Source organism: Chlorocebus sabaeus, chromosome 10 (assembly GCF_047675955.1).
Source record: "Chlorocebus sabaeus isolate Y175 chromosome 10, mChlSab1.0.hap1, whole genome shotgun sequence".
NCBI classification, from domain to species: domain Eukaryota; kingdom Metazoa; phylum Chordata; class Mammalia; order Primates; family Cercopithecidae; genus Chlorocebus; species Chlorocebus sabaeus.
In genome coordinates this window covers 102491318-102515937 of record NC_132913.1, presented here as the reverse complement: position 1 = coordinate 102515937, position 24620 = coordinate 102491318, and the positions used below count along the sequence as shown (strand labels likewise).

Genomic DNA, 24620 nt, shown 5'->3' with positions numbered 1-24620 from the left:
ATTTGGCTGGTCCCATAGGTATTTAAGTCTTGTTTTATGTGCTCTTTAGAAATGAAAAGACATCATTTTCAACATTTGGCATTAGAGATACTATTCTCGCTATCTCTCTCCCACTCACCTTTCTTTTCTCCTTCCCCATGTCATCTACACACACACACACACACACACACACACACACACACAAGCATTTTTAATAATATATCTATGTCTTGTATAGCAACCATTTCTTTTATCTGATCATGAGACATGTCTTTAAAGTTTATTAACATTCCTATAACCATGACCACTGCTACTGAATATGTCTTCGTTAGTTATACTTAAATTAACACTCTGTACAACTGAGGCATCTCAATAAACTGAGTTATATAAATGAGTCAAAGGCCAGCACAAAAGTGGACTCCAGGAAATGGCATCACACTCATCAATTCTGCCCATGCTGGCCAAAATAGAGGACTTTTCAATCTGTCCAAAATAGACATTGAAAGTCTAGTTTACGTAATATTTGAGGTTTCTAATGTTTTTTGTCTGGCATAGAAGTCTCTCAATATGCCCAGTTAATTCCAGTCTAAAGCTTCCCCCAGTCAAGTACAGTGCATAAATTAGAGAACGTTATTCTATTCCATTCTAATTCTTCCATATTGGTTCCTAGAAGTAGACAGTCTTGCATTGGATCAGATAAATTCTTTAATATCTAGAAGAGCAATGCTATTCTCCAAAATGCTACTTTATCGTATTGAAACTCCCAAGTTCTCTTTCTCATATGGAATAAAATTTCAGAATTTTGTGAGGCAGCACAGAGCTATATATCCAGGGGAGATAAGCCAAAAATGAAATTTCTATGTATGGATACATATTTTTAGAGTAGTTGGAGCAGGGAAGAGATGTAAAAATTAGGATGATATATTGATGCCTGTGTCAGCAATCTCTCTGATTCCTCTTTCTTTCTCTTTACTGCTTTCTGCAACACTTGCAAGAATGAGTAGAGAAATCATTTTGGGGTGAGTTTATGTGGACTGTTAGAAGAGAGATATGGATGAATGACTAGAAGGCCTAACACTTATAGTACATCCTAGATAAATGGATTCTGTCTTGTTCCATTACTTGTAGAATTTGAGTCACTAGAAGGTAGCATGTATATTTTGTAATATACACTTAAGAGGAGGATGAAATTGGCCTCACCTCATGGAGTAATAAGAATTAATTATTAAGATGGACCCCTTAAGTCTGACAACAAACTATCATTAGCTCTGTAAATATCTAAACAACTTAATAATGGTAAATATGATCAATATTATTGGTAAAATACTGCTACATCATGACTGGCCTGAATTATGAATATATAGGGAGATTATGATGATTCCATTATGAAAATGATTTCCAGTGACTACTTTTAGTAGTTATGCCTGCTATTATATATTTTCATATATGTTTTCCTTTTTCTTTCTATATATAAGACTTAGATGGAAGAATTGCTTTGCAAATGAACAATCTATATTTGTACACTTCTGTAAATAAACACTGTTCATCCTAGGAATAGACCTCGAAGCTCCTTCTGTTGGAAGTCTTCCAAAGATCACAACCAGTTTCCCATGAGTGTCATGAAGAGTTAGGACATCTGAGTTAGGACATCGCTGCTCAATGTCCAGAAAAAATGAATAAGATTTTTATGCATGAAGATTTTCATAAGCAAAGACTCTGTATACTGAGGTTTTCTAGTCAGAGACAAGAAATGAGTTCAGTCAAATAAATCATATATAAATCATTTAAATAATAACAATGACAAGAATTTACCACATTCATGCATTCACTCTACCAGTTCTCATGGGTAAATTATATGTTCTTTATTGTTATTTTAATAGCTGCTATAATGGAGGACCTCAAAATGGCTATTTTGAAGACCACTTAGATTCCTTGAAGACTAGAATATTTGAACATCTACAATTATTAACATTCATATTTTACTCTTTTCACACATGCTTTTAGCTGTTAAAGCAAAATTCAACTTCAGAAGATATACGAAGAGAACTGTGTGATAGCTATCCAGGGTACATTGTGGATGATGCCTTCTCTTGGACCTTTCTAGGAAGAAATATTTTTAACAAATTTTGCCTTTCTAACATGACCCTTTTAGAGTCTTCTCTCCAAGAACTAAACAAACAGTTCTCCCAGGTGAGTGTAGATCTTTGATGTACAAAGTGACTCAACATGAATTAAAGGGCAATTCTATAGCCCATGTAGACTGGGAAATGCTGACTGGGATATTTGTTTACCTTAGGCATGTTTTCCTCGCATAGACATCTGCACACAAAGTTTAGTCTTAAGTAATATTACAAATTTAATGTGAAAGGTTGAAATGATTTCAATGCTAAACCAAAAATATTACATTATGGTTAATGTGGACACACCTTTTAAATAAAATATGGCTTTGCTCTACAGTAAATGAAGTTTGATTGTTTTCTCTGAGATCTTAAGGTGAGATTACTCAGGCTATGATACAAGTTTAATAATTAAATTATCACAGTCATATAACTGTCAGAATTTAGAATAATGGGTAAAATCTTTTTATTTTTCTCACTGACTTCAAACCTAGTTTGAAAAGCTAGTTTTTCTTTAATTGTGAATTTTCAAAAACTTTTATTTTAGGTTCAGGGGCACATATTGCAGGTTTGTTATATAAGTAAACTCATGTCACAGTGGTTTATTGTCTAGATTATTTTGTCACCCAGGTACTAAGCCTAGTACTCAGTAGTTATTTTTTCTGATCCTCACCCTCATCCCACTCTTCACCCTCAAGTAAGTCCTGGTGTCTGTTGTTCCCCTTTTTGTGTCCATGTGTTCTCGTCATGTAGCTCCCACTTATAAGTGAGGAAACGCAGTATTTCGTTTTCTGTTCCTGCATAGTTTGCTAAGGATAATGGCCTCCAGCTCCATCCATTTGCCTGCAAAGGACATCATCTTGTTGTTTGTTATGGTTGCATAGCATTCCATGGTGTATGTGTACCACATTTTCTTTATCCAATCTGCCACTGATGGGCATTGAGGTTGATTCCATGTCTTTGTTTTCATTTTGTTTTGCTTTTTGTTTTTTTGAGACACAGCTTCACTCTGTCACCCAGGCTGGAGGGCAATGGTGCTATCTCAGCTCACTGAAACCTCCGCCTCCCGGGTTCAAGTGATTCTCGTGCCTCAGCTTCCCAAGTAGCTGGGACTACAGGCGCAGGCCACCACGTCCAGCTAATTTTTTTTTTTTTTTTTTTTTTGTATTATTAGTAGAGATAAGGTTTTGTCATGTTGGCCAGGCTCGTCTCGAGCTCCTGACCTCAAGTGACCCACCTGCCTGGGCCTCCCAAAGTGCGGGGATTACAGACGTGAGCCACTGCACCCAGCCAAGTCTATGTCTTTATTATTGTGTGACTAGTGCTGCAGTGAACATACGTGTGCATGTCTTTATAGTAGAATAATTTATATTCTGCTGGGTATACACCCAGTAATGGGATTTCTGGATTGAATGTTTTTAGGTCTTTGAGGAATCACCACACTGTTTTCCACAATGTTGAAACTAATTTATACTCCCAGTAACAGTGTTTAAGTGTTTCCTTTCTGTGCAACCTCACCAGCATCTGTTATTTTTTGACTTTTTAATAGCCGTTCTGACTGGTGTGAGATGGCATTTCATTGTGGTTTTGATTTGCATTTCTCTAATGATCAGTGATATTGGGCTTTTTTTCATATGCTTGTTGGCCATAGGTATGTCTTCTTTTGAAAAGTATCTGTTCATGTCCTTTGCCTACTTTTTAGTGGAGTTGTTCTTTTTTTTCTTTAGACATTTTTCAGATGCATAGTTTGCAAAAATGTTCTCCCATTCCGTAGGCTGTCTGTTTATTCTGTTGATGGTTTCTTTGCTGTGCAGAAGCTCTTAAGTTTAATTAGATCCCATTTGTCAATTTTTGCTTTTGTTTTGATTGCTTTTGGCATCTTTGTCATAAAATATTTACCATTTCCTGTGTCTAGAATTATGTTGCCTAGGTTATCTTCCAGGGTTTTTATAATTTGGGGTTTTACATTTAAGTCTTTAATCAAACTTCAGTTGAATTTTGTATATGGTTGTAAGCAAGGGGTCTGGTTTCATTCTTCCACATAAGGCTAGCCAGTTATCCCAATGTCATTTATTGAGTAGAGAGTTCTTTCCCCATGGCTTGTTTTTGTCACGTTGGTTGAAGATCAGATGGTTGTAGGTGTGTAGCCCTATTTCTGCGTTTGTTATTCTGTTCCATTGGTCTATGTGTCTGTTGTTGTACCAGTACCATGCTGTTTTGGTTACTGTAGCCCTGTAGTATAGTTTGAAGTTAGGTAATGTGATTCCTCCAGCAAGAAGTTAAATTTTGATAAAACAATATATCCCTCTCACCAAAATATTATACATTAGAACCAAGAATGCTCTACTATGGAGTGTTTGCATACATTAGTCTTTAAAAAACTTAATTTAATGTTAAGTTCCAGGATACATGTGTAGGACATGCAGGTTTGTTACATAGGTAAATATGTGTCATGGTGGTTTGCTGTACCTGTCAACCCATCACGTAGGTATTAAGCCAAGCATGCATTAGCTATTTATCTGGATATTTTCCTTTCCCCTACCCACTTCTGACAAACCCCAATGTGTGTTGTTCCCCTCTGTGTGTCCATGTATTCTCATTGTTCAGCTCCCACTTACAAATGAGAACATGTGGTGTTTGGTTTTTTGTTCCTGTGTTACTTTGCTGAGGATAATGGCTTCCAGCTACATACATGTCCCTGCAAAGGACATCATCTCATTCCTTTTTTCTGGCTGCATAGTATTCCATGGTGTATAGTATCATATTTTCTTTATCCAATCTATCATTGATGGGCATTTGGGTTGATTTCATGTCTTTGCTATTATGAATAGTGCATACACTGGCCTTAAACAACAATGGTAAAAATGGACACCAATAATCTACATTTAATGAAACCCCACATACAATGAGAGATCACAAAAAAAGTTCAAAATTCTCTTGAAATTTCATAGATATAAATAAATACGTCTATATCTAGTATTTTCCCCTTGATTTTTTGAATTTTTATTGTAATTTCTTTTAAGTACAGAATGCTTAAATAACCCTTTAGTAATCTGAATTTTACTGAGTGAAAAAAAAAAAAAGAGGTATGGTTATAATAATCCCCAATCCAATGTAAAGCACTTATGATATATTTTTTAACAAAATTGGCAGTCATGTAGAATAGAATATGTGGTAAAAAAAAAAAAAAGACATTATTCAAAATCACATAGCACTAAGTATGTGTAATTGTAATAGTAAACACTTTTCTGAATTTTATATATATATATATATACACGTACACACACACATATATATAAATCTATCTATATCTCTACTAATCTGTATATTAGTTTTAGGAGTACTCCATGCAAACAATATAATATCTAGTAATAAGTATAGGGAAGATATATCTGCAACTCCTAAACCAAGTCCTAAGAAAAAAAACATTACTCAAAGCTAATTTTATGTTAGGAACTTAATTTTAATTTTGAAATACATAATTTGAAATATTTTATATAAATACAGCTTTGTTAACCAAACTTTATGCCAATTTCTGGAGCTACAGGGAAAAGATCCAATTATGTTTAAGAACATTAGAAATAGTTGCTGGTTTTCCAAATAAAAGATTGGCTTCAAACTGAGTGAAGATCTAAAAGAATTGCTTATGTGAAAATCAGATTTTCGATGCTTTTAAAAACAGCAAACCACGTGATTACGAACGTTAAAGTCTCATTTTACTCTGTTTGTGGTTTTATATTTTAAGCTATCCAGTGACCCCAACAATCAGAAGATAGTGTTTCAGGAAATAGTCAGAGTGCTGTCTTTCTTCTCACAAGTGCAAGAGCAGAAAGCTGTGTGGCAGCTTCTCTCTAGTTTTCCAAATGTGTTTCAGAATGACACATCACTAAGCAATCTATTTGATGTTCTTCGAAAGGCAAACAGGTAAGAAAATATAAGAATTAAATGTAATATTAGTGTTCACAAAGAAGTCTTTTTTTTTTTTAATTTATTTATTATTATTAAACTTTAAGTTGTAGGGTACATGTGCACAACGTGCAGGTTTGCTACATATGTATACTTGTGCCATGTTGGTGTGCTGCACCCATCAACTCGTCATTTACATCAGGTATAACTCCCAATGCAATCCCTCCCCCCTCCCCCCTCCCCCCTCCCCATGATAGGCCCCGGTGTGTGATGTTCCCCTTCCCGAGTCCAGGTGATCTCATTGTTCAGTTCCCGCCTATGAGTGAGAACATGCGGTGTTTGGTTTTCTGTTCTTGTGATAGTTTGCTAAGAATGATGGTTTCCAGCTGCATCCATGTCCCTACAAAGGACACAAACTCATCCTTTTTTATGGCTGCATAGTATTCCATGGTGTATATGTGCCACATTTTCTTAATCCAATCTGTCACTGATGGACATTTGGGTTGATTCCAAGTCTTTGCTATTGTGAATAGTGCCACAATAAACATACGTGTGCATGTGTCTTTATAGCAGCATATAGCAGCATAATTTATAATCCTTTGGGTATATACCCAGTAATGGGATGGCTGGGTCAAATGGTATTTGTAGTTCTAGATCCTTGAGGAATTGCCACACTGTCTTCCACAATGGTTGAACTAGTTTACAGTCCCACCAACAGTGTAAAAGTGTTCCTATTTCTCCACATCCTCTCCAGCACCTGTTGTTTCCTGACTTTTTAATGATCGCCATTCTAACTGGTGTGTATCTCAGTATAAACCATTTTTTAAAGTCAGCTGTTTATTATTATTAAGCTGACAGTGTCACTAAAAGCCATAATTTTCTCACAAATGACTGTGTTTTATCACAACATTATGGTTTCATTGGTTTATCTTAGTCTTTGTTGAACAAGTAATAGAGACAAATGGACCCCACAGGAATTTTTATTATTTTTCTAGCATTTGTTTTACATTGTAGATTGTATGTAAACCAACCACCAAAATCAGGTTATATAATGTTAAAGTTAAGACAGTAATTAGCAGAAATGAGCAATCTCAAAAGTCGAGAAAAGCGTATGATAGGATACACAGGATTGTTGCCTTACTGAGACGAAGGTTATGCTGAGGCATAAATCACAAAAACTCTTTTTAAAAATTACCTTTACTCAGAAGGCAACTTGTTTTTGATGATGTTTTGTTTTGATGATTTCCATTTTTATATGATGAAGAGAAGAAAAATAATCTATAAAGTAAAATAAATCCAAGTATCAATGGTTTAGAGGATTTCAGAGAAGATGGGAGTCCAGGTGTCATTATTTATTAAGTTAAATTTTGTTAGATAAAGATGAATGAGGTCTACTGACATTTAATTCATAATGTTAATGATAATAATGCTGAAAGATTTAATGAGATTGTCAAATGTTCAGTCTTTGAAGATGTTACTTTGGGACAATAAGTGAGTTAAGGTCACTTATTGTGACCAGGTCAGGTGAGTTAAGCAGAGGGTCAGGCTTGAAGGCTGGCCAAGACTTACGCCCTGAGACAGTCTAACTGGTCTCCGTGGTTGCTAGGGTTTGGAAGTAACCCAACACCTGAGAACCAGGAGATTCTTGGGGCAAACATAAAAATGCCTGAGGTATCACCAGTCATGTATATACAGCAGAGATGAGAAAAATACAGCCATGTCTCTGTGGTCAACTGTTTGGAACACAGCTGGGTGATAAGTTAACAATGCCTGTGGGCTCTGTGCAGAAATGTTCTGCCCTCCTCCTCCCCACCATGTTGAAGCAAAGCTTTTGTGCCAGAGGCAACATATAGAGGAGATAGAACATAAACTTTGAAATAGACAGACCCCAGCTGTACTTGTTATTAAGTAAATAACCTGGTGTAAGTTACTTAACTTTTTTAACTTTCATTTTCCCATCTGCAAAACTGGACAAATAAATTGAATTTATAGAATTATTAGAAAACTAAATGTTAGAAAATATATATGCATATATTTTTGTGTATGTTTATAAACATACACACATATCCACATGTATATCCTTGTGTTATACTAGATGCTACCCAGATGGCACCCTAGACATAGGTCTCTAAACAGCTATCATTCATATCTAGGGGACTAAAATTAACATAATCTTAATCTAAATTTCAAAAACTCTAAAAACGTTATAGAATGCCATGAACATGTACACAAATACTATCTATTGCTGGAATACTCATTCAGTTTACTAAGAAACTAGATAAGGAAAAATTACTATTGGCTAATTTGTACTACATTTAACTTCACAACGTCAAATTTTTAACAAAAGCCTTTTGTTTTCACTACTACTTAACTAAAGCATTGATTCAACTGTTGATATAAGTCACAGTGTTTGTATAATGTAGAAATACATGTGTAATAACAATATTTCTTTAAAATGCACTAATGGCTATAAAGGAACTAAAAGACATGTTTTAAGTAACTAATTGCATTTGCGAAATACAGGATGAACTCAAGCATAACTGAATTTTCTGATTGTCTATCCCCAGTGTAGACTGCCCATCTTATTGGTAACATAAAAGCTATAGAAACAGAGTATGGATATTAATTTTGAACTACCTCTGGAATAGTGCCTATAGACCACTTAGAGGACAGAATATACTCGTCAATTAGGGCAACGTCCATTTTCTTTTTCAAAAACATTACTATCTGTTTAGCAAAAGATAAATATTATAAATGCTTAAATAATTATTATTCCTGAAACTAGATCCTTTATTTGGGTTTGATTTTTAATGAAAATACTTTCTAATATTTAATTTTTCTTTCTAGTTAAAAAAAGATGTATTCTTTAATTGAAAGTTGGTTTTCCTAACTACTTATTTCTAAGTCTTAGAAAAAAATCAGTGGGAACCTTGCTCCATTACTTTAAGGCTGGTGATTCCTGATGTTTTAGAAACCTGGAAACGTAAACTGCTCTGTCCAGTTAAGAATATTTTGTTGGGATTTTGTGCATGAAAAGACAAATAATTACATTACAAAGAGTAGCATCTTGTCTTTTATAAGAATAATTTTCTATACTGTAGCCATTTTCTCCTTGAATAATCTTTTGTTTCTGTCTGCAAACCTTGAAACAGAATCTGGTTTAATTGCTTTTTGACTCCTTAGTGTGCTACTGGTTGTGCAGAAGGTTTATCCACGTTTTGCAACTAACGAAGGTTTCAGAACCCTCCAGAAGTCTGTTAAACATCTGCTCAACACTCTGGATTCCCCAGCGCAAGGTATTATATTTCCATCTTACTGTGTTAAACTCAGTGTCACAAAGCCCACTGGAAATATAAAGCAGAGTGCAATGAAAGTAATCATGTAGAGATGATATTATTCTTAGGTGGGGACATATGCTATGAATAAATCTGGATCTCAAGTTAATCGAAGTGTGGAGAAAGGGAGAAATGGCCAAGAAGAGGGAACTGTGACTTTCTAGGGTTTTTATTTAGGTGAAAATGATCTCTGTTAGCTTATAAAACTATGTTTATACTTGGTATAGACAAAAAATCAGGGAATATGCCTCAACAAATAGATTTCTACCTTACTATTTGAAACAAATGCTTAAAGTGAATTGCAGTGTTTTTAACTTCATTTTCAAATTTTGATTTTTTAATTAGAGTTCTTTCATTGCAAAAATATGCCCCTCAACCATCTTGATATTAGAGCACAAATAGATCAGTATAAATATACTGCTGTGTCCAGTAAGACAAGGTATAACATGTTGGTAGTCAGTCACAGAATGTCCCTTTGGCACATCTAGAATAGTACTGTCTCTACTCACGTGGAGACATACAGCTACATACACACAGACACATACAGACAAAGGTTTGGAGATATAAGGAATAAATTCCTACTTGCCAAGTTTTGTTAACAATTTATCTCTGGTGAATAAATTTAGAATTATGTTTTCTCAGCAAGTTTGTCAGCTTTTACGTATGTCGACTTTTACCTTTAGATTACAAAATAAGCATCCTGAGATCATCAGGTCAAAAGCTGATTGTTCATTATATAGTCTTGAAATATCAATTTTCATATAAAAAGAAAGCATGCCTGTGAAGGCTTTGAAGAATTCTCACTGGAGGGTCCAACAGTACTCTTGGATGTCATTTTCTGTTAGTCTAGAGCATTTTTTATATCTACAATTGCAGAATTGATGGTTAGCTTGCAGGATTGACCGTTATTAAATTTGATGGTCTTGACGTCCATTAGAAAAACAGGATTACTCTAAAAAAAAAGTTTAGGCTAGAAAACCAGACAATGTGCTAACAAACATAATTATTTCCTCTGTATTCTTTTCATATTTGCATTTTAAAGGCTTAAGAACTTAATGTTTCTCCTTACTACCTTTTCCTTTTTGTCTTCAGACTCACACTTTATAATTAATATAAAGTAAAGTAATAAAGTTACATTTAAAAAAATTTTAAGTACAAAGCTCACCTGTGCTTCAAAAGCTGGAGAAGTAAGCAGCATTTCTTATTAAGCAGGGAGCAGAACACGTTTCCTGGTGAAAGATATAATTCAGTTTTCAGTATTTAACGGTGACCATGTCTTATGTCTATGACTGTGCTAATCATTTTGGCAAGTCTTAAAACACGTCATTGGATGGTCAAGAAGACAAGAAAATACACCAAGGAAATGTATTTTTATTCATAAAATTTGATGTACTTACCTTTTGTTTGTTTTTAAATTTCCTGCACTGTGAGTTTATCAAGCCAAGAATACCAATGCAGATGTATTAATGTCAATTCCTAAAAGTTATTAACTTCAAACCCCTACCTGTTTGAGCAGAAATTGTGTAGACGTTGAAAACCCTCTGAAGTATTTCTAGGAATCTTTCACGGAATTTAAACTTGTCAGTGAAGGCAGAACTAGTGACTACAGTTCAACAGCACTGGGGTCTCTGGTCCAAGTACAAATACCTGCCCTGTAACCCAGGCCACCTCATTCTTAATCTTCACAGTGTTCAGCAGTATTTTTGAAAATGAACATCCTTTCTCCCTTGGTTTTTCACTCTGTTATGCTGGAATGGGGTGGTATCTCATGGCAGAGTTGCTTGGATTCTCTCTAATATAATGGTTAAGATAGCTTTGTAGGCTTCATATCACTGTTTCAAGTAAAGAACATAATAGGTAATATTTATTGTATCAATGCTCAGTACTTTAGTATCTGAAATTTGTTTTATCATCTAAATAACTCTGTGAGATACAGTTATTATCCCATTTTATAGACAAAGAAACAGAGGCTTAAGGAGGCTGGGTGCTTGTCATATGTTACTCATCCAGCAAACGACCAAACTGAGATTAGAACTTGGATCTGTATATCTCCAAAGCTAGGCCCCAGGAGCTCTTTTATGAACAGCCTCACTTAAACATTTGCCTTCTGGGACATACTTGCTTCTGAGGTATCTCACTGGGACATGCAAGTACTGGCTTAACCTCAGAAGGGCCTGCACTTTCAGCCACTGATGGAGCTTGGCTCTCCATTCACACTTATCATTCTGTGGGAAGCCACATGCTACATTTTTTCACTGCCTTCCCCCATTCCTCTCCACACTCTGATTTCTACCCACTTTCCTCACACCATGTTTATCTCTGATCCACCCTGAAGTATGAGCACACTTCAAGATTTCTTCAGGAGCCTCCTTAGCAACCGTGAAAATAGAGAGTTGCTAATAAACACCTGGCAAGAAGGTTGCCTCCTAACTTCCTATCTCAGATATCTAATTCTCAGCTCGGCTCCAGTGAGGATCCTTGCTACACAGTTAATACACTCTATAGTATGTCCATTTATAAATACTGAGTTTTGGGAGCAGAGATTATCTTTGTTGACTCATTGGAATTTGTTCTTTTGCAAAATAGTACATTATACAAAATTACATTTTTAGGATGTAATTTAGGATAGAAAGCAATCCTTACTGATAAAAAGAGGTTCCTTACTGATAAAAAGAGGTCATCTATGCACCACATTTCTGCGTCTGTGAATATAATTTTAAGTATTCCTAATCTTCCAAATATAAAAGAAGTAAAATCTCAGTTTTTAAGGGTCTGTAACATTTTCTATTTCATTACGACCTGTTTAGTATAGCATTTCTTCCAATATACTTTATAGTCCTTAGCGACCAGAGGGAAAAGTCTTTATTTAACTTCAGGGTCAAGTCTATCATTGATAATATAAAGCTACTTTTCTATTAGTTACTTATTTTATTTGACTTGATGAAAAAGAGAAACTATAACCATGTAGTATTACAAATACCACTTAGCTTGCTCAGCATCACATAGGAGTTCAAAGTGAGCAAAATTTGATCGTAGAAAAAGTTTTATATATCTTCCCATTGCAAAAGCATAAATTCTCAACAGGTGTTTAAATCTATAGTTATTCTCTATATAGATTCCAATGCATAATAGGTATTACTATTTTTAATTAGTTTTATTATTCTGGGCATCCTATTCATTCTTGGTCCTTTAACTCACTGATGCATTACTATTGCTAGAGCAATAATATTCAGCTGCATCGTGAGCAGAGCACAGGAAAACTCCACTCTGCTGAACAGGAAAAACTGAGACAGCTGCTCTGCCAGATAGTAGGGGCCGTACAAACATGACTTAAACATGACTGATACAGGTGACAGACAAGGAGAGTTTTAATTCTGGGATAGTCTTTTTTACACACATGCTAATTTAAATAAAATTAATAATCAGGACCAGAAAAAATTGGGGATTGCGTAGTTTTGTGCTGGTACCTTTTTAGAAGGCTTTAGGTTGCACTAACTAGAGACAATACAAGAGCTATTGAAGCTGGTAATAAAATATCCCATTGAAAGTGATTAGGCCAATGCTAAAAATGACAGCATTGAAACATACTGGATTATTTATAAGGAATGAGTCTGAAGAGAAGGCTGAAATAAGTGATACCATTTCCCTAAAGGAGCTGAATTAAAGTATTGGATTTATGATGTTTTTATTTATGCAGGGGCCATTTAAAACATTTTCATTTTCAATTTTTATGTGAATGCCGTTGCACACTTACTCTTTTATGATACAACCTTATGCAGCAGGCTGAATCAGGGACCTAGTTAACTTCTGGGGGTAGCTCATGGTATTGAATTAGATCTTTGTATGTGGTTTCCATTAGATCAGACTTAGTGACTGCCTTCCACACTAATGCACCTTCATATTATTTGAGAACTCTCAGAACAGTTCTGTTAACATCAGTCAATTTGCATTCCCAGCTGCATTCAATTGAGATTAGTGGCTGCTTTTTGAAAGATAGAAAATACAGATTAGTGATGGCAGATGTTTCCTGAGGCTACATTCTAGACAACTGAAGGCAAAAAAAAAAAAAAAAAAAAAAAATCCAGTGACCCATAAGACTAAAATCGGCTTCATTTGATTAACAAATCACGTGGTAGTCAATCTTCATTATAGTACTCAGCAGTCATCTGCATATGCAGGTCCTGGGATAAAATAATGTAGTGGCTTTATGTACAGACAAAGAACTTGTTAGAAATGCATATGCTTGACCATTGGGATTATTTCGATCAGTAGGCATCTATTTCCTATAAATATCACAAATATTTCCAACAAAAGAGCATAGATGTCTTTTATACAATTCTTTGGAGAATGATTCTGCAGATTTCTGCATTTTCTCCTCATTAATTTGACCTGGGATGGTTTTCACTGAGGAAAAAAATCTTTAAGCAAACATGTTAAATGTTTACCTATATCAAATTATTACTTTAGGTGACTCCGATAATATAACGCATGTGTGGAGTGAGGATGATGGACAGACATTATCTCCAAGCAGTCTGGCTGCGCAGTAAGTCTTTGTTTATTTCTAAATAGGTAGATAACTTGGCTGAATAAACAATCAAAACAATTTCTAAACATAATTCTCTTATCAGTGTACATAAGCATGGAATAGAAAAACCAACTATTGACTGAGCAAAAGGAAGGGCATAGTCCAAATAAAGTTGAAACTTATTTTTTGATATTATTTAATGATACTTTAGCATTGCACAAAAAAAATCTCTTTTTCAGTTCCAAGCTTGCATAACTAGATCTAATGTGTCATGTCTGGATTGGTTACCTTATGCCTATGAGGATGATCTAGCTGGAGGGCTGCCAACACTTTTCTTTCACTACAAACAGTGTATAAGTATCTGTCTTGCTCTGTGCAGGCTGCTATAGCGAAGTACCATAAACTGAGCAGCTTACAATCAAGCCTCCTAATACCATCATCTTGGGGGTTAGGAGTTCAACATATGAATTTCGGGAGACCATATTCATACCATAGCAGCCTTCGATTTTTTTATTACTATTTTTTGGGTTTCTAGAGAGTAAAAATGTTTTTTATGCTTAAACAGGATAATGCAAAATTTGTTTGCTTTCAGTGGTATTCAGTTAGGCAAAACTGTAGGTTATTTAATTTGGGGCTTTTATTGGCATATATAAAGTCTCAGGAATAGGCAGTGGAAATAACAGCAGCAACTATGCTGTCTAAAGACCATTAATGTAAGCAGATCCTGAAGTAACTGTGATCATTGTGGTAAGAAATGCAAACACTTGCTTATGGTAGTGAATTGAGGCAAATTCCTGTAGTTTAAGGCAAATGTAGAGACTAGATGGCCTGCCTGTTAGGTAAAGATTGCTTTAGCCTATAAATTATACTATTGAAATTCTTTGATTTTAGTCCCAAAGGATACGTTTTTGTGCTAATGGAAATGTATACAAATAAAAACAAACAGGAGTACTTAGGTTTAACCAATGTTTTGTTTTTCTAAAATAGAATGCACATAGTTGTTTGCAAACTTTCTATTATTTAACGAGAAGTTCTCCAACTCTGAGAGTAGATTCTGGCCCAAATCCTTGTGTAAACAACTACCTCCTGTTTCTGCTGCCATCTCTCTCATCCTCTAAGGTGGCTGACCCAGGTGCTTCTCCCAGAGCAACCAAGCCCTTAGGCCATTTCATCCTAGCCAGGCTGCCATGTTTCAAATGGTCATGTCTTTTAAACACATTCCCTCTGTAGCCATCAAAAATAATAATAGCAAAATACCTTTAAACTGAGATAACTGCATGCTTATTGCTGAAGCCCAGTATTTTTATCAGAGCCTCGAGGCATCCATAGCAGTGATAATGTCAGCGCCACAGACCTGCAAATTCCACAGCAAATGTAGTTAGCTGCTGACAGCTAGCTGACAGTTTATTAGGAAGAATTCAATACTTCTAAGATGGCCCTTGTTGTGATTGATGAAATTAAGGGATTTCTTATCTTCAGACTTCCTTTCCATTCCAGCTTTAAAATAATCACAGAGTGGCAACACTGGTATCAGATAAAAGTCATTTTTGTTCAGAATTTTCTAAAGCAAATTTTCAAAAATACTTTTCCCTCATAGTTCTACTTTCTCCTAATTATTTTTGTTCTAAAGTCATTATCTTTGTTTTGCATTTGTACTTATGAACATGAATGTGCACATCCAGGCACTTACCTTTTATTGTAAGCACTCTTGGGAATTAGGTAGGATTTTGTATAAAGGATTACTCCAGTGTTTTAAGAGAATAATTGGGTATTTATGTCAAAACTGTGGCACACAGATATGAGATTTTATTTTGGAGTATACTAAGTCTATTCTCAACAGTTTTTGTAATCAAATGTTCTTTATGAAACTAAGAGGATGGCTTAGATGATATTTCAAGGTCAATTCTAGCCCAACTGTCCTCTATTTTAAGCTTGACAATATACCATGAAAATCCCTTGTTCCGGTCCATCTAGTAGATAAGGCCAATATTTTGCTGTTGAGCAGTGCACCAAGTGGAAATAGCTCTATATTGTAACAATGATAACAGAGAGAAAGACAAACACAAAAGAAGGAAGGGCAATATTGGGAAGTGTGGGGAAAGGTGAGGAGAGGAAGGGAGAACCACCTTACTGAAGCAGGAGAACGACCTGACATGTGCTTATCCAGTGATACCCCATTGGGCACTTCTCAGATAAATGGCCAGTATCTGCAGCTTCCGGCATTTCTTTTCCTCATGTATTTGTCCTTTCCACAGATATTAACTCAAGTGTATGATGTACGAAATACAAATGCTAGATATTCTGTGATGAGGATGGGGTCAGGGGTGAACAGGGAGTGGGATACAAAACTAAATGGATCATTCTTTCAAGTTGTTCAGAGAAGAAATGTTTATCTTGAAACCTCTACTTATCACTATAGCCAAATAAAATAGATGGATTATTCTACCCTCCTCTTCCCAAAATAGATGCAGTCAATTTGCAATTATTCTCATAATTTCATTTGTCTCTTCTTTGATGTCTTGGATTCTCAAATCGCATCTTCCAGCTTATCTTTAGAATATTCTTTCTGACACTGCTTCAAACTTCCCTCAACATTCTGAAACTGTCATTTCAAAACACCTGCTGAGGGTTTTTTGAGCAAGTGCTGTGACTATATTGGTTATTATTAGACCTTGGCTTGATTTGATTTGACTTGACTCACTGATATCATAGGTGGACTACAGTCCATGAAACTTGACTGTAGGTGTGACTTCGTGTTATATGGGTAACCTATACAACAGGGTTAGTTTTGTCACCTGTCACACTCCTGTTGCATTTTTAACAGTAATAATGTAATTTAGAAATTTCCCTAATAGATAGTTTCTTTTACTTAGGACAGAAAACTTACTCTTAGAATACACTCTCCTGTCCTTCATTTGTGTATTGATCAATGGCATTGACTATCTATAAGGAGGCTTTGATAAATAATGAAGCTCACTGTCTGAAATCTCTAAGGTCTGAAACCACCAAATAAAGTATTACCGAGAGTCTCTAGTCAAGGAAATGCCTGTGTATAAGCATGAGCACTTGGAAAATGGATACTTTTTAAAAAATACATAAAGACTATGAATAGTATTTAAATGAGTCAGCCCTCTGACCACTTTGCTGTGCTCTGATTGCCAAGTTAGAGAGTTTTCTTGCCATTCATTTTTTTTTCTTTTAAAGTTCCTAAGGATCCAGTGTTGTTAACCCACATTTAAACACCCTGAGTCTTCTTTAATATTGATGAAAACATTTTCCTGCATTTACTATTTATGCCAAGATTAATTGCTCCCACTTGTATTTTAATAAAATCTAAGTTGAACATCCAGTAGGACTAGTTAATTTGTGTTTTGTACAGTTTGATTCTAAACAGATGATCCCCAAATCAGCCATTGACATTTATTCCATCTTTACATAAAATTCAATAGTAGACACTAAGGGAAGAAGTTACAAAATAAATAGAGATGCAGCCTCACAGTTGAAGTGACAGAGCACACATAATATGCACATACTCATTCACATAGCCTTATTCACTCATGTGGCCTTAAAAATCTTAGGCCCTATCCTCACATGCCAATCACTTTGAAAGGAAACCAGAAAGTGGTTAATTTGGAAACACTAAATTGGTTGATTGGAGAAGAAAGGAACTTATATTGGTCATTGGGATCCCATTAGTTCACAATGAAATGAATTCAAATCTAGTTATTCAATTTTATAAGTGGAAAGGACCTAGCAGATCATCTAGTCCCCTAGCTTTCAATTGACAAGAGAAGAATCAGAGAGTCAGAAGGGGGTGGCCAGATTTAGAAAATAAAAAGAAAAGTGAAAAAAATTGCAGGACTAATGGGATGTACTTATACACAAAAAGATTATCCATTGTTTATCTATGATTCAACTTTAACTGGGAGTCCAGTATTTTACCTGGCAACCCTCACCCGTTGACCTTTTTCTTTCATGTAAGTGTGCCTAGAAATCGCCTTAAGATGACCTATGATGGAATATTAAAATAATTAAATATAAAGATAGTACACATAGAAAAGGCAAGTGCTCAGAGGATGCAGAATAGTACTGCCCTTGTACAGTTAAACTGGATGGGGGAAGACATCCAACTGCCTAGTATTTCAATGTCCAAGTCAACCAATGCCAAACAACCAGGGACCAAAATGATCTCAACAAAACGTCTTTGCTTTATTTTCATATGACTTAATTTCTATATTCTTTTCTAATTCTGCAGGCTCCTAATTCTGGAAAACTTTGAAGATGCCCTCTTAAATATATCAGCAAATAGTCCTTATATTCCTTACTTGGCATGTGTGAGAAATGTGACTGACAGTTTGGCCAGGAGTTCACCAGGTAATACTGTTCTTAGCAGTCAAAATGCTGCTATGGTTTCTGCCTCTGTTCTAAAGTAGTGAGTTTTTGAGGCATTTGCTTACACAGGAAAGAAAATTTGTAAAATCTTAGTTTCCATATGAATCGGTTTCAGTCTGGTGATTTGATATACAAAGGGAATGTGTAGTCATATTATCATATTATTCTGTTGCTGCTGCTGGCACTAGCTGGCCACCTGGACAAACTTTAGTATATAATGGCCATATAATGGATAATATGATAATGGCCACTGGGACAAATTTTCCAAGTGTCCAGAATCATTCGAGGTTCAAATGACCCTTCATGACATTTTTATGCTCTTAATAATCTTAGTTGTTAAAGAATGTTAAGAAATGATAACACAGAGTCCTAAAAGCAGGTGTAAATTACATAAACAAAGGCATTTTTGTGGCAGACTATTTTTATTTTCTACCCTTACATACTTTATTTGCAATTTTCTGCCTACATGGGCAACCACAAAGATTATATTTAATCAAATATTTCTCTTTTTTTTCAGAGAAAAGACCTATTTTCTCACATTTTCTAGGACACACACATTCTTTTTTCCTACACCAAAAATAGTTTTCTGAGAGTTAATGGCAAGCAAATAGCACAACAAATGTTTAAGTCTGGTCTTTGTTTGCAAGGTATGAATTAGTCAAGGTTGGAAAGGCATATGTATATCACAGTGATTCTACAACCTATTCTCTCCAAGATACTTCAATTTAATAGTATATCCAAAAGTCAGGAATAAAAGCATAGTCAGTTCACAAAGAGCCAAAACTATGTAGCACCTTTGCTAGAAGTATTTTTATCTCTAAGCAGAGAATATTTTTAAAATAATGAATTCTATTGTCCCCATGGTTCAAATAAAGGTTAAAATTTCACTCATCTTATATTTATATTGAAGTAGGCTATTATCTTAGGAAAAATTTAGTAATAAATCAGGATAGAGGTGTCTTTCAAATTGGTTTCCTAAATGACCTTGCAATTCGCATAAAGTAACTCTTCTCCCTTCCTTTACAGAAAATCTAAGACTCCTGCAGTCCACAATACGACTTAAAAAATCTTTTCTTCGAAATGGTTCCTATGAGGATTACATCCCTCCAGTTCCTGAAGTCCTAAAATCAAAAGTAAGCCATGAAGGAAAAAAAATAAACCTTAACACTTCCCATAATATTTGGCAAGACACACTTTTACTTTAAGTTTTAAATCTGATCTTGGTAAATAATGATCCTATTTTAACTCTAGATTTATAAGGGCCCTTCTTAGGACTCTAGAAAAATGATGACAAAAGAGTTTATGGCTGGATGCAGTGGTTCATGCCTGTAATTCCAGCTACTCAGGAGGCTGAGGTGGGAAGAATCACTTAAGACCAGGAGTTTGAGGCTGCAATCAGCTGTTGTCACCACTGCACTCCAGCCTAAGTGACAGTGTGAGACCCTGTCTATAAAAAAAATAATAAATTAAAAAAAAAGTTTTTAAAGAGTTTGACATTATATAATGGTGTTTTGTTTTTAATCCGTGGAGATCTCTGCATGAAATGACCCCAAAGAGTCTAATTACAGTATGTGCATTCATAAGGAAATGGCTAATAACAGTTATCATATTAAACTTCATGATTTGAAAGAGATGTGAAAAAGGATTCATAAAATGATTTCTAATTTGAGATGTCCTAAGTTTTAATATCTGTAAAAGTAGATTTTGAAAGCTGATGTTTTAGATTTCACAGCATACAAAAATCTCAAAATGTGGTTCACCCTACTTTTATTGTTGTCATCAGAAACTAAAATGAGTAAGTCATATTAAAATGTATGATACTAGAGAATGTGGGAAAAGGCAACCAAAAAATTGATAACTCTAACGTGGGAATCACTTTATGCTTATTTGTCTATTATTCTTCATCTCATGCATATAGTATACAGGTTATCATGAAATTTAGTTTATTTTTTAATAACCCTATTAAAATTTGAAAGCTGTTTTCCTAGAAAGAATAGCTATTTAATTGGATTTACGTAGTCAGGAATAAAGTGAAATTAGAACTGGTTTATTCAGGGCAAGCAAGATGACTTACATAGTGAACATGGTATAATTAAGCAGGCATGCAGAACATTATGTCCATGTATATTACAAATAAATGTGCTAGTTACCATTACCTACATTTTAGCCCTAGTCTTCCACATGCATCAAAATTTCTAATATGCTTAATTTGCATTATCTTAATTTGTTTGTGCAAATGAGAAGGAAGTTGTACATTCATCTGGAAAATTCCTACTCACCCCTCAAGGACAAGTTTAAACATCACTTCTTCTATATTAGAGTATCACCTTTCTTGTTATTTTTCTGCCAGGATAATGACTTTTCCTTCTGTGCTCCTATAATATTTATTCATTGACTTTTTTATCAATTATATGTACTCCCATAATACTAATCTATTTATTTGTAAGACATACCCTCTAACCCCAAAGTGCTTATAGTCAATCCAGTGGAGGAGATGGAAAAGCAGATCGACAATTGTAATACAGTGAGGTAAGGGTTGTGATAGGTGGATAGAGGCTTCTGTGCATGGAGGAGGGATATCTAACATGGATTGTAAGGGACAGAGGTGGAAAGAAGAAATTCTGTAGAGAAAATAATGCTTTCTCTGAGTTTTGAAGGCTGTGTAGAATTAGGTTAGTTGTGCATTCTAGACATAGAGTCCTGAGTTTAAGAAAATAGAGGTGTGAAGTTGAAAGACAGGTATAGGGTATCTGCAGTCATGTGTTCAGCTGGAACAGAAGATGCCCATGTGATAGGCAGAAAAGAGGGCTGCAAGGTGAGGGTGAGCCTAGATCCTGATTTCCTTGTCAAGGAGTTTGAATTTGATCATGAAAGTTGTATATTTGAAGAAGGTGAAATTTGCATTTTAGAAAGAGACATCTCTAATGAGATGACATCTCCAATGACAGTGAGATTCCTGGCATTTGGAACTCATTACTTGGCATTACAATTTGTTGCATGTCAGGTCTGTTTTCCTCACTAGAGTTTAAGCTGATGAAATTATGCTTTCAACACCCCTAAAGCCCCACATAATAGGAGCTTAAGGCTTGATTCATGCATGTATGAAAAAGTGAGGATGTTAAAGTAGAGTACCGACAATGCAGTCATGTTCCCTGGGCAATTACTTACTGTAGTTCTTGACTTAGAAAGTCACCAGGAAGCACATAATATACACTAGGGGAATGGAAACACCAGTCTCAACCATTTATACTAACGGGATGGGACTGGGGCTAAAAATAATTGAAAACATCATCCCCAATTTGAATATAATGCTCTCCTTGAGGGTTACATTATGGAAAACGTTATAGAAGCCACAGAAGTGGAAATAAACTACATTCTTTTCCTTGGAGTAGAAAATCTATTGTCATTTATGACAAGCGTGGCTGTTATTTGAAATTGACGGGACCCATTCAGTCCTAGACCACAAGCTCCATGAAGAATATTGCCAGGTCTCTTCCTTTACCATTGCATCCCCAGCACCTGGCATAGAGTATGACACATTGGAAACACTCAGTACCTATCACTGAAAGAATGAAGACAAACTCCTAGAGTTTCACAGTTACTGATGCTCTTACTCCCCTGCTTCGTTCACTCTGATAATTAGTATCATGATTGTGACCATCAGTTAGGCCACACCCAATCTAATGCTTTATTCATGATATTTCTAAGATGGGGGTGAACGCTGTCATTCATTGACGACTTTTCCTAGCTTTTTCTCCTTGTCTATTCTGCTCCTCTTGAACTTTTGTGTTTTCTCCTCCCTTCATTGTTTTATCTTTTTTCTTTCCAGTTGCTTTGTTGGGAAGAATAACTTCCTGATTAGGGAGCTATGCATAAAGTGGCTGTTCCTGTATTGGGCAGAAATACAAATAACACAATATTTTTAATGTAAAACCTGTAAAATTTTAAATAGCCTCATTTTTCTCTCTATTTACCCACCAAGAGCCCAGGAATATTGCTGTTTTATCATTTTATGCACATGCTATTGTGAGGTCCATACCATCATGTCACTTACGATTCTGATTCAGATACATTTGAAAAGCATCAGGCAGTGGAGAATTCAGTCACAGCTGGAAAGGGCGTTAGTCATCTGTTGTTCTATTTTAAGCCTGAACTTTTACTCGTGATAAAAGAGAGAAGGGCTCTACATGAAGCTTTGGCCAATCTGCAATCTGAAGTTGACACATGTTTTTGAAGAAAGAATTCTAATTCACTGAATTTATGTTGATTATTAATGACCTGTGAAGCTTCTAGAACTTTAATGGCTGTATTGTTCTCAGAATAAAGTAGTAAGTAATGACAAAGACGAAATGGCAGTAATGTTTCTCCTTGGTGGATATGCTTCTCAATGCATTCCACATTGTTGGCCCTATATTTTTATTTCAGAGAACCAAGTCTAGTAGCCACAGTGTGGCTAGATTTCCAATTTCCTCTTCTATAACTTTGATCTCACTAAGCCACGACTATACTATATGGACTTTTGCTGGTTTCCACATATGTACACCAAACTTACAATTAAAAAACACATTTCAGTCTCTACTGGGTAAAAGCCATTCAAATGTACAACACCCTCAAAGCTCAATTTAAACAAATATATTAGCCCAACAGAATTTATCTTTTTATTTAATAAATTACCGAAAACAAGTCACTGGAGAATGTAGTATAGAAGCTTCACTCCATTTATTACAGGTTTAATCATATCTGGTAATTGAAAAATCAAAAGAAAGACTAGAGTGGCAAATGGAGTTATAGGTGGTACAGTGATTGGGTCTATTCCAGAATGGAAAATTGCTCATAGCGATAGCACTAGTAAGTAGAATTTTTGTACATATAAACCCATTTTTGAATAGTTCGAACTCAGAGGTCAATCATAATATTAAGTACAATGGAAAATAGACCAATGATATTTACTATCTAAGATGACCAACATTTAATTGCTATAACCTACGTGCAGTTATAAACTGCTCATTAAAGACACATCATTGTGCCTTTCTTATTTGATAATATAGAAATAAATATTCCCAAACATTTGCCGGTACCATAAAATACTTCATTTCGGTCAAACTGTAACTTCTGATTGGAAACTGAGCTGCAATGAATGACACATATATTTGCTTCTCAGGATTTTGTTCCAATTTATTTCCCTTCTTAAAAGAAACAGCTCTAGGGTAGCTTCCAAGCACAAAAGAATTTGCTTTCCCAGAGGCATATAGTATTTTTTCCCCAGGTTGTAGGGAATGGAATATATCCTCAGAACACATAGAACATAGTGAACTGATAGTAAGAGGAATATCATTGACAGGATAGGAAATCATTTGATTTTCATTTTCCTTTTTTTCCTCTGGGTGTGGGATTTTTAAGCCCTTTTAAAGACAAAAGCACCCAGTATCCTACAATACCTAAGAGGGAAGAAGATAAGGTCGATAGCGGTGCAGAGTCTTCCAAAAAATCAGGCGTCTTCTTGTTCTTAGTTTAAATACAGTCTTATTAGAATGAATGTGATCTTCATGCTGCAGTTCAAGAAAGACTTTAAAAATTTTTTTATTAACCTTTAAAAATTGTTGACTGGCCACAGTGGCTCACATCTGTAATTCCAGCACTCAGGGAGGTTGAGGCCAGCAGATGGCTTCAGCATGGGAGAGAGAATAGCCAGGGCAATGTGGTGAAACCCCATTTCTACCAAAAATTAGCCAGGAGTGCAGGTATATGCCTATAGTCCCAGCTACTTACCTGAGAGGCTAAGGGGAGAGGATCACCTGAGCACGGAGGTTGAGGTTGCAGGGAGCCGTGATCATGCCAATGTACTCCATTGTTTCCACAAAAAAAATACAAGAAATTAGCCAGGAGTGCAGGTATATGCCTGTAGTCTTAGCTACTTATTTGAGAGGCTAAGGTGGGAGGATCACCTGAGCCTGGAGGTCAAGGTTGCAGTGAGCTGTGATCATGCCAGTGTACTCCAGCCTGGGTGACACAGTGAGACCGTGTCTCAAAAAATAAAAATAAAAATAAGAATTGTGGTAAAATAAACATAACATTTACTATCTTAACCATTTTTAACTATACAGTGCAGTTGTGTTAAGTACATTTACATTGTTGTGCAATTAATCTCCAGAACTCATTTCATTTTGTAAACTGAAACTCCATATTCACTAAACAACAACTCATCCTCTACTTCCCCAGCCCTTAACAACCCACATTTTGCTTCTACCCCTGTGTATTTGACTACTCTAGGTACTTTGTCATACGAGTGGAATCATACATTATTAGACCACTCACCTTTCATTTCTTGAGACTGGCTTATTTTACTTAGCACAGCATACTCAAGGT

General features: G+C 35.4%; 1 protein-coding gene across 1 annotated transcript in view; it reads left to right on the top strand.

The window, feature by feature from the left end:
• ABCA12 (ATP binding cassette subfamily A member 12) overlaps window positions 1-24620 on the top strand; it is a 208128-nt gene that overhangs the window by 92062 nt on the left and 91446 nt on the right. Inside the window, exons 6-11 of the mRNA XM_038001573.2 lie at window positions 1984-2169; window positions 5842-6020; window positions 9186-9298; window positions 13805-13880; window positions 18118-18236; window positions 19281-19387. Coding sequence (XP_037857501.2) covers window positions 1984-2169; window positions 5842-6020; window positions 9186-9298; window positions 13805-13880; window positions 18118-18236; window positions 19281-19387 — 780 coding nt within the window. The remainder of the gene's footprint in view (window positions 1-1983; window positions 2170-5841; window positions 6021-9185; window positions 9299-13804; window positions 13881-18117; window positions 18237-19280; window positions 19388-24620) is intronic.